General features: G+C 43.5%; 1 protein-coding gene and 1 non-coding gene across 20 annotated transcripts in view; both read left to right on the forward strand.

Moving 5' to 3' along the window:
• The first annotated feature begins 1,652 nt into the window (after positions 1 to 1,652).
• On the forward strand, positions 1,653 to 1,723 carry TRNAG-CCC. Its single transcript has one exon. It is a non-coding gene; the product is annotated as a tRNA-Gly (tRNA).
• A 248-nt stretch (positions 1,724 to 1,971) lies between these two features.
• The window catches only part of TIA1 (TIA1 cytotoxic granule associated RNA binding protein), a 37,572-nt gene continuing 28,254 nt past the window's right edge, over positions 1,972 to 11,289 (forward strand). For 4 of the 19 annotated variants that reach the window (XR_004272977.1, XM_032291828.1, XM_032291831.1 and 1 more), the window contains exon 1: positions 2,054 to 2,306. Coding sequence is in view for 10 of the 19 variants with exons in the window: in XM_032291828.1 (XP_032147719.1) it covers positions 2,281 to 2,306 (26 nt within the window). In the remaining 9 variants the exon portion in view is untranslated. Of the gene's footprint in view, positions 2,307 to 10,499; positions 10,517 to 11,289 lie in introns of those variants that run through there. The other 15 variants (XR_004272978.1, XM_032291840.1, XM_032291841.1 and 12 more) reach the window with 9 other exon arrangements.

Here is an 11,289-nt window from a genome sequence, read left to right on the forward strand (position 1 = left end):
TAAAAAAAAAAAAAAAAAAAAAAAAAAAAAATAGTACTTGATATCTTTGGAAATAATCTGAAGAATATGCCAGAGACTCTAAAGACAATTCCAAAAATGAAAATCCAGATTGCATTAGTCTGAAGAAACTACTTTGAAGCAGACATCACCTTTTTTGTTTTGGTTTGGTTTTTGGATTTTGTTGTTGTTGTTTGTTTGTTTGTTTTTGGTGTGGTTTTGTTTCGTTTTGTTTTTGAGACTTGCTTTGTCTCCCAGGCTGGAGTGCAGTGGCACAGTCTCAGCTCACTGCAACCTCTGCCTCCCAGGTTCAAGCGATTCTCATGCCTCAGCCTCCCTAGTAGCTGGGATTACAGATGTGCGCCACATGCCCAGCTAATTTTTGTATTTTAAAGTGGAGGGTGGGGTGTTCACCATGTTGGTCAGGCTGGTGTCGAACTCCTGAGCTCAAGTCATCTGCCCACCTTGGCCTCCCAAAGACTGGGATAACAGGAGTGAGCGCCCCACTAGGCCAACAGCATGTTTTCAATGTGTAAATTCTCCTATGTTTAAAAAACATTTCTTTTTTTTGAGACCAAGTTTCACTCTTGTTGCCCAGGCTGGAGTGCAATGGCACCGATCTTGGTTCCCCGAAACCTCGGCCTCCCAGGTTCAAACTATTCTCTGGCCTCAGCCTCCCGAGTAGCTGGGATTACCGGCATGCGCCACCACAGCCGGCTGATTTTTGTATTTTCAGTAGAGATGAGGTTTTCTCCAAGTTGATCAGACTGGCCTCGAACTCCCGAACTCAGGTGGTCCGCCCGCCTCGGCTTCCACAAAGTACTGGAATTACAGATGTGAGCCACCGCATCCACCCTAAATAGCTGTTTCTTAAATGCTTTTCAGTGTGCATTGAATACGCGAAAGAAATGCAAATATAAATAAAAATCTGGCATCTGGAAATATCTTCCCCTGTCTCAAAAATCTGATTAGCATCAACAAGACAAATTCTTAATAAAATTCTTACTTTTTTAAGTAAAATTTTTTTTCTTATTTCTTAAGTAAAACATTTTAAAATAGGCTGGGCGCGGTGGCTCAAGCCTGTAATCCCAGCACTTTGGGAGGTCGAGGCAGGATCCACTTTGGGTGGATCACGAGGTCAAGAGATCAAGACCATCCTGGTCAACATGGTGAAACCCCGTCTCTACTAAAAATACAAAAAATTAGCTGGGCATGGTGGCGCGTGCCTGTAGTCCCAGCTACTCAGGAGGCCGAGGCAGGAGAATTGCCTGAACCCAGGAGGCGGAGGTTGCGGTAAGCCGAGATCGCGCCATTGCACTCCAGCCTGGGTAACAAGAGCGAAACTCCGTCTCAAAAAAAAAAAAAAAAAAAAATTTAAATTGAGATTTTTTTTTTCTGTACAAAGAAAGTTGAAACATTTATTCAGTTATTTGGGATGAGAGAAGATAGATTATTTATGTCATTGAAAAACAGAAGATTATCCGAGTCACGGCACCAAAAAAGAAAAATTTTAAAAAGAAAAACAGAAGATTATAGACTGTCAATAAACTTTTACTTTTAAATGGGTAAATAATATATGAAAATTCTTTTCATATGAAAATGAACGTCTGCTTTCATTTACTCCTAAAACATTCTGGCGGCTTCCACTGCCAACAGCGCCGCTGGTGTAGTGGTATCATGCAAGATTCCCATTCTTGCGACCCGGGTTCGATTCCCGGGCGGCGCAAAACTGTTTTGCTTACTGCTCTCTAAAAACCAGATAGCTTGAAGAGTCTTCATGTATCTTTCCTCCTTTAGAAACGCTTAGGCTTTTTACTCTCCCTTAAGGTTTCCACTCCATTATAATTCACGGTCGAAACACGAATCCGCAGCCAGAAGACAAAAAGTTCACGCAGATGGTGAAGTAGTTAATCTTTGCGCCTGCGCAGTCTGAAACGTCCCTAGCGTCGGGTGGAAGAGCGGCTGCGCAACAAGTGAACCTATGGACTGAGATGTAGCCTGGCGGCCGGGAGGTTGAAAGTGCAAGGTTATTCTGCGCCTGCGCGGTCCCGATAACTTCGCTGGCTGCTCCTATGCTCCCGGCTCGCCGCCATCTTGTATTGGGGCTTCATTGTTCGCGCTGGGCCGGGCGGTTTAGTGTAATAGCCGCCGAAGAAGGAGGCGGAGTAACCTCTGGTCAGCCGAGAAACCCTGCTATCCCGTAGCCATAACCGCTCAAACAATTTGGGACGTAGTGAAGGGCAGGGAACTGGACCTGGAGGTGCCGCCGCGACAGCAGCAGCCATGGAGGACGAGATGCCCAAGACTCTGTGAGTCTGGGGCAGCGATGAGGGAGGCGGGATGGTGGTCGTCCCGGAGGGAAGGCCTCGGCCCTGCGCCGCTCCCAGCCTATTGTTCTCCGTGGACACCGTGATATCGTGGTTTTTGTTTCCTTAGCACGCACCTGGATGCTTAGAACCAAGACCCGATGTGTAAGAGGACGAGGTGAAGGGAGATGGGGCACAACCCTATCAATGAATCCCTTCACTTTACACCATTGCGTGACCTTTGCTCTCGCCACGGGCCCTCTGTGGTCTTAGACCTGGAGAAAAGACTTTTTCATTCAGACCTCTTTTTAGAGCTCGTCGAACCTTTTGTCCCATGCTTTCTTTCCTTCCCTTCTCTTTTCCCGCTTCTCCTCTTTTTTTATTAACCTCTTATCTTTACAGCCGTCTCACTTTAATTTTACTTTTGATTTCCTACTGAAACTTTTCCTTTCATTTTCTTCTCTGTGATAGGATTTTTTTTTTTCTTGAGGGTGCTCATACTAATTTTCAGTGCGGTAAACTTTATTCTTCCAGTTGCCAATTGGAAAAAAGCCAAGCATTTTTCTTTAACCTCTGGCTTTCCTTCTGTAGCACCCACCGACCAAAAAGCCTAACCAGACACCCCAAGGATTTGGAACTCTCACCCAGAAGGAATATATTAATTGAGGGGAAATGTGTTTAATAGATTTTTATAGTCGCTTGTTACTGTTGTGATTGACATGGTGCTGAACGAGCGGGCCATTTTTATGAAGCAACAATTGGTAAATGCCCTAACATATTGAGAGGTAATTTTTAGAATTAGCGTTAAATTACCGGAGCACGGATATTTTCTTTGTCGTGTGACTTCCTCCACTGCGTTCTTCGTTTTTCGAAGTATTTCGGATGAGTTGATCTTGCCTTTGTTGGCACTTCTTGGAAAAAGAAAAGCTCAACGAGTTCCTGACATAGCTTTTTGTTTATATTCTTGGATGACATAGATTTTCGTTTATATTCTTGGAATACTGGCAGTTTGAGAGCTCCATGCATTAAAAACGCAATTTTCGGTTTCTTTTTGCAGATTTATAGATGATAAAGTTGCTCTGAAGTACGATGCAATTGTTTTTTTTCACCTCTAAAATTTTTTCACTTTTAAGTTGCTGTTTCTTGTCTATATTGGAAATGTGGTTACACTGTTTTCTTAATAGATTGTCAGTTAATCTTTTAGTAACCTTGAAATTTCTTGTTTTCTCTATTCCTGAGGCTTGAAAGTATCTTTTCTTTTATTTATTTATTTATATTTAAGACAGGGTTTCACCATGTTTGTCAGGCTGGTCTTGAACCCCCGACCTCAGGTGATCCGCTCGCCTTGGCCTCCAAAGTGCTTGGATTACAGGCGTGAGCCACTACGCCTGGCCGAAAGTATCTTTTCAATAGGATGTAGCAATTAGTTCATGACCCTTGTTTTAGGAAAGATTGTATCTGTAGATGAATACTCCCTAAAATACTGCTAGCTTCGCAGTGTTGGTGGAATCTGTTCCCCCTTGCCCCTTAGCTGTAACAGTCATCAGCATTTTGGGTTAAGGCATTGCTCGTGTTTTATAATGTAAACCTAATAGTCTTAGTATTAGGTTGACAATATTTAATTTTTAAAACTGCCCGAAGTATCTGGCCACTTTTTTATTTTTTAATTTTTTTTTCTTTTTTACTTTTTTGTTTTTTGAGATGGACTCTCACTTTGTCACCCAGGCTGCAAGGCTGGAGTGCAGTGGCGCAATCTCGGCTCATTGCAGCCTGCGCCTCCCGGTTTAAAGCGATTCTCCTGCCTCAGTTTCCCTAGTAGCTGGGATTACAGGTGGGTGCCACCATGCCCAGCTAATTTTTGTATTTTTAGTAGAGACGGGGTTTCACCATGTTGGCCAGGCTGGTCTTGAACCTCATAATCTGCCCTCCTCAGCCTCCCAAAGTGCTGGGATTACAGGTGTAAGCCACCGTGCCCACGTGCTCTATTTTCAAAACATAATCCATCATTCAACTACTTCTCATCACTTCCACTGGCACTAACTACAGTTACAGATACTGCTTTCTCTCTCACCTGGACCTGACTAGGCTACTTGGTTCTGCCAGTTTAAAGGTTAAGATAGGCTATACCACTACTCTGCTTAAAACCCACTTACGAGTTCCATTTCCACTCAGATAAGATGGCCCTCATAAGGACCCATATGATCTGATATTTTCTATCTCTCCTACCATTCCTATTTCTCATTCTGACCTCATTTACAACTCCTCTATGGCATTCACTCTCTTCAGGCTAACCAACTAGCATGCCCTTCCCTGAAGGGGCCCTTGCATTAGCTCGCTCTTTCTAGGGTGCCGCTCCTTCAGATAGAAGCATGGCTCTCCCTCATCTCCTTCGGTTTTTTTCCTTATCAAAGGATGACCTTCCTTTATTATTCTCTGTAAATATCCACCCTATCCTCCTTACCACACATACCCTGCATTATTTTTCTCCATAGCACTTATTACCATCTAACATAATTACTTAGGTAAATTCTTAAAAGGCCTATTATATTTACTATCGTATCCCCAGCTCCCAGAACAGTGACAGCCACGTAGTATGCTCTGAATATTACCGAGTGAATGTAATGTTTCTAGCATATTCTTAATTACTAGCAGTTATTTGGAAGTATAGGTATTATCTAATAAATATCTCATTTTAGTCAACCTTGCCTTCAATAGACTCTTTAGATAGGTCTGAATCTCAATACAGGAGATGTTATTTCATACAAATTACAAGGCCAACACTATTTAGAGAGTTGGGTAGACAACAAGAATGAAAGATAAACATGGAGCAGAAGAAAGGCAAGGCCTGCATTAGTATGTAGCAATTGGGTTCCGTCTCGCTCTGTTGCCCAGGCTGGAGTGCAGTGGCATGATCTCGGCTTACTGCAACCTCTGCCTCCTAGGCTCAAGCGATTCTCCTCCCTGAGCCTCCTGAGTCCTGAGTAGCTGAGACTACAAGCATGCGCCACCCCGTCCGTCTAATTTTTGTATTTTTAGTAGAGATGGGGTTTAGCCATGTTGGCCAGGCTGTTCTTGAACTCCTGACCTCAGGTGATCTGCCCACCTCGGCCTTCCAAATGCTGGGATTACAGGCATAAGCCACCGTGCCCAACCGAAATTCTACCAGTTTTTTAAACAAATTTATTGATTACTTACCATGGACCAGACCAAGAATATATATTAAAAGCCTCTGACATCCAGGGTCATTAAAGAAAAAATCTTGACATTAAAATTAAAAACACTACTGGGAAAACTTAGGGATTAGTTTCCTTGTGTTTAGTCAAGGTTTGCCTGCCTGGAAAAATGGGAGTTTTGGTTGAGGGAGGTAGAAACGAGAAGACTTTTAGAGTATGACTACTTTGAGGAAGAGTTTCTTGGATGGGGTGTTTCAGTGAGGGATACAAGGCAAAATGAGTCATACATGTAATGGTTTGTAATAGTTTGGAGTTGGGAACAGGCCTGGCGCGGTGGCTCAGCCCTTGCGGAGTCTGAGGCATGGGAATTGCTTGAACCTGGGCAGTGGAGGTTGCAGTGAGCCGAGAGACTGCTCCACTGCACTCCAGCTGGGTGGCAGAGCAAGACTCCATCTCAAAAAGAAAAAAAGAAAAGAAAATAGAGCAACAGGAATTGCCAGTAACTTGGATGTGGCCTGTGAGAATGATGTCAACAATAAATGGATTTATTTTAAAATGTGTAATATCAGTCATCTAAAATGTTACAGTTTGTTGCAAAATGTAAGTAAAAATAAAGTCTTGAGGATGGATATTCCTTAAGATGTCTGCAGACATGGTATTATATACATTTGTTCAAGCTGGTTTACCAGTGAAGGAGGTCCCAACTAACAAGGCAGTTTCAGCCATCTCTTGTAACAGATTATTCTTTGTGATGGGTATACATTTGTTAAATAATACTAAGGTTAGGATGCTGATGTATATACACAAGCACTTACTATTCTACACAATTTTATTTTTTAATTGAGATAAGATCTCATTCTTTTGCCCAGGCTGTGGTACGATCACAGCTCACTGTAGCCTCGACCTTGCAGGCTCAAGGGATCTTCCCACTTCAGCCTTCTGAATTGCTGGGACTACAGGCATGTGCTACCACGTCTAGCTAAATTTTTAAAAATTTTTGTAGAGAAGTGGTCTCACTGCGTTGCCCAGGCTGATCTCCAACTTCTGGGCTAAGTGATCTTCCCATCTCAGCCTCCCAAAGTGCTGGAATTACAGGTGTGAACCACCATGCCTGGCATCTACACAGTTTCTTCATTGGTAAAAGACATAACTAACCTTTTCCGCCCAGGGTAACTTAGACAAAATGAGAGTTTCCTAGCAAATTGCAAATGTTCAGAAGTCATTCTGAGACAGTACATTTAACTCTTTAACAGATATTTATAGAACAATAAATATCACTGCAATGATATTTACTGCAGTGTTCCAGGCGGTGTTCTAGACTAGCAGTCCCCAGCCTTTTTGGCACTGGGACCAGTTTTGTGGAACACAATTTTTCCATGGTGGGATGGTTTTAGGATGAAACTGTTCCACCTTAGAACATCAGGCATTAGATAAATTCTCATAAGGAACACGCAACTTAGATCCCTTGCATGCCCAGTTCACAAATGCTACTGCTGATCTGATAGGAAGCAGAGCTCAAAGAGTAATGCTCCCTCCCCTGCTGCTTAATTCCTGCTGTGTGGCCCAGTTCTAACAGGCCATTGACCCATAGTGGTCCATAGCTGGGAGGGGGTTGGGGACCCCTGTTCTAGACAGTAGATAACAATTAATAGAAACCTCTTATGGAAGTTATTATTAGATTAAAAAAACTACTTGTAGTTTTTTCTCAAATTTTCTTAGAGACCTTACCAAATTCTGCCTTTTTATTTATTTATTGAGACAGTGGAGTCTCTGTTGCCCAGGCTGGACTATAGTGGCTCAGTCTTGGCTCACTGCAACCTCCACCTCCCAGGTTCAGGTGATTCTCCTGCGTCAGCCTCCCCAGTAGCTGGGATTATAGGCACCCATCACCACACCTGGCTAATTTTTTGTATTTTTAGTAGAGACAGGTTTCGCATGTTAGCCAGGCTGACTCCTGAGCTCAAGTGATCCACCCACCTCAGCCTCCCAAAGTGCTGGGATTACAGGCATGAGCCACTTCTTCTGGCTAATCCTGAAAATTTCTTTTCTTTTCTTTTTTAGAGACGGGGTTTCTCCATGTTGGTTAGGCTGGTCTTGAACTCCTGACCTCAGGTGACCCACCCGCCTCGGCCTCCCAAAGTGCTTGGGATTGCAGGTGTGAGCCACTGCTCCTGGCCTGAAAATTTCTTATAGGCACAAGAATCAGGTAAGAGTAGACACAGAAGAGATGCAGAGATAGTACAGAGTTTTGTTTTTTTTGTGGGGGAGGGTTTTACGGAAGAATGACATGATAACCTTCATCCAGCATCCCTTAACATTAACATCTTATATAACCGTGGTATGATTATCAAAAATAAGAAATTAACACTATAGACTTTATTCCAATTTTTCCAGTAATATCCTTTTTGTATTTTAGGATCCAATTCAAGGTAATACCACATTGCATTTCATCATCGTCTCTTTACTCTCCTTCATTCTGTGAGATGTCTTTCTTGACCTTAACACTTTTTTCTTTTTTTAGAGATAGGATCTCACTCTGTTCCCCAGGGTGGAGTGCAGCGGCACAATCATTGTTCACTTCAGCTTCCCAAGTAGCTGGAACTACAGGTGCACACCACACCCAGCTAATTTTTTTTTATTTTTTGTAGAGATGGGGCATATCGCTAAGTTGCCCTGGCTGGTCTCAAACTACTGGCCTCAAGCGAACCTCTCACCTCGGCCTCCCAAAGCACTGGGATTACAGGTGTGAGCCACTGCATCCAGCCAACACTTTGGAAGGGTACTGTTTCTCCTTTTCTCCAAAATCACCATGACTTCTTTTTTCTTGACTTTGCTGGTTAGAAGTAAGTTACCGGGCCGGGCGCGGTGGCTCACGCCTGTAATCCCAGCACTTTGGGAGGCCGAGGCGGGTGGATCACAAGGTCAAGAGATCGAGACCATCCTGGTCAACATGGTGAAACCCCGTCTCTACTAAAAATACAAAAAATTAGCTGGGCATGGTGGCGCGTGCCTGTAATCCCAGCTACTCAGGAGGCTGAGGCAGGAGAATTGCCTGAACCTAGGAGGTGGAGGTTGCGGTGAGCCGAGATCGCGCCATTGCACTCCAGCCTGGGTAACAAGAGTGAAACTCTGTCTCAAAAAAAAAAGAAGTTACCAAGGCTAGCTCACACTCAAGAAGAGGAAGATTAAGTTACACTTCCTGGAAGGAGGTGTATCAAAATAATTCATAGTTATGCGGGGCGCAGTGGTCCATGCCTGTAATCCCAGCACTTTGGGAGACTGAGGCAGGCGGATCACGAGATCAGCAGATTGAGACCATCCTGGCCAACATAGTAAAACCCCGTCTCTACTAAAATACAAAAAAAAAAAAAGCATAGTTATATAAAACCACCAGTTCATTGGTCAAAACCAATATTTAATAAATTAAAGAGGAGGTACTTTGAGGCTATGCAGATACCCTGTTTCTCCTTTTAAAGTTTCATCAGCTAGGCCTGGCTTGGTGGCTCATGCCTGTAATCCCAGCACTTTGGGAGGCCAAGGCAGGCAGATCATCTGAGGTTGGGAGTTTGAGACCAGCCAGGCCAACATAGAGAAACCCTGTCTCTAATAAAAATACAAAATTAGCCAGGCATGGTGGCACATGCCTGTAATCCCAGCTACTTGGGAGGCTGAGCCAGGAGAATCACTTGAACCCGGGAGGAAGAAGTTGTGGTGAGTCGAGATGGCACCATTGCACTCCAGCCTGGGCAACAGGAACGAAACTCCGTCTTAAAAAAAAAAAAGAAAGAAAAAAGTTTCATTAGCTAATGTGAGCTTCCATGGGTATATCTTCCTATAGGAATTATTACTGTGGTGTTTTAATGGTGATTTTCTATTTCTCACATTCTTTCCACATTTATTAACATTCTGTAAGAAAAAACTATTTTTCCCTCTTCCAGGATCCATTTAAAGATTATTCATCATTGTATTTGGTTGTCAGTGTTTTTATGTCCTTTTTTTCTGGGAGTGGGCAGTGTCTCACTCTGTCATCCTGGCTAGAGTGCTGTGGTGCTGTCTCAGCTCACTGCAACATCCATCTCCTGAGTTCAAGTGATTCTTGTGCCTCAGCCTCCCGAGTAGCTGGGATTACAGGCATGCTGCACCACCAAGCCTGACTAGTTTTTGTGTTTATTGTAGTAGAGACGAGGTTTCACCATGTTGGCCAGGCTGATCTCGAACTCCTGATCTCAAGTGAACGGCCCACCTTAGCCTCCCAAAGTATAGGCTTGAGCCACTGTGCCCAGCTTTGTGTTTCTTTTATTTATTTGTATCTTAGAAATGAGGTCTTGTTATGTTGCCCAGGCTGGACTCAAAACTCCTGGGTTCAAGGGATCCAACTACCTCAGCCTCTCAAGTAACTCGTACTACAGGCTCGTGCCACTGCTCTAGGGCACAGTGGATCCTGCCTGTAATCCCAGCACTGTGGGGAGCTGGGGCGGGTGGATCACGAGGTCAGGAGTTCAAGACGAGTCTGACCAACGTGGTGAAACCTCTCGCCTCTGCCAAAAATTCAAAAATTAGCTAGGTGTGGCACACGCGTCTGTAATCCCAGCTACTCAGAAGGCTGAGGCAGGAAAATTGTTTGAACCCAAGAGGTAGAGGTTGCAGTGAGCCGAGATTGTGCCACTGCACTACAGCATGAGCAACAGAGTGAGACTGCGTCTAGGGGAAAAAAAAAAAAAGTCATCTTTTGTCTTTTGTTTTAGGACAATAATTTTTTGAAAAGACTGAGTCGTCTTATAAAATGTCCCACATCTGGATTGGTGGAATTGTCTTGTATGTTTTATATGCCCGATAACCTATAAACTTAAATCTAATTTTCAGCATGGTTAGATTTAGGTTAGACTTTTTCTTTCTTTCTTTCTCTTTTTTTTTTAAGTTGGAGGCTCGCTCTGCCACCCAGGTTGGAGTGCAGTGGTGCAATCTCAGTTCATTGCAACCTCTGCCTCCTGGGTTCTTGCAGTTTTCCTGCCTCAGCCTCCTGAGTAGCTGGGACTACAGGTGCACACCGCCACACCCAGCTAATTTTTTGTATTTTAGTAGAGATGGGGTTTCACTGTGTTGCCCAGGCTGGTCTCGAACTCCTGAGCTCAGGCAATCCACCCGCCTCGGTCTCCCAAAGTGCTGGGATTATAGGCGTGAGCCACTGCGCCCAGCTGACTTTTTCTTTCTTTTGAGATGGAGTTTTGCTCTTGTTGCCTAGGCTGGAGTGCAATGATGCAATCTCATCTCACCACAACCTCTGCCTCCCTGGTTCAAGTGATTCTCCTGCCTCAGCCTCCAGAGTAGCTGAGATTACATGCTGCACCACCACACCCGGCTAATTTTTTGTATTTTTCGTAGAGACGGGGTTTCACCATGTTCATGAGGCTAGTCTCAAACTCCTGACCTTGTGATCTGCCTGCCTTGGCCTCCCAAAGTCCAGGGATTAGAGGCATGAGCCACTGTGCCCAGCCCATTAGACCTTTTTATGTAAATATTTCATAGGTGATACTGTGTAATTCATATTATATATATACAGTGTCTCATTGGTCATTACCCACCTGTAACATAATTTAAAATTTGATCACTGAGTCATAGTGGTATAGCCAAAGCTCTCATTTTTAAGGTAAGGTTTTCCCTTTGCAACTAATTAAGTAATCTGTGTGATAACTTTAATACCTTGTGACTATTTCCACATCAATTTTTCACCTAATACTTTAAGCATAAAGATATTTGCCTGAATCAGTTATTTCTTTTTTTTTTTTTTTTTTTTTTTTTTTTTTTTTTTTTTT

The sequence above is a fragment of the Sapajus apella genome, unplaced genomic scaffold (assembly GCF_009761245.1).
Source record: "Sapajus apella isolate SASKATOON/1434 unplaced genomic scaffold, GSC_monkey_1.0 scaffold26, whole genome shotgun sequence".
Taxonomy (NCBI): Eukaryota; Metazoa; Chordata; class Mammalia; order Primates; family Cebidae; genus Sapajus; species Sapajus apella.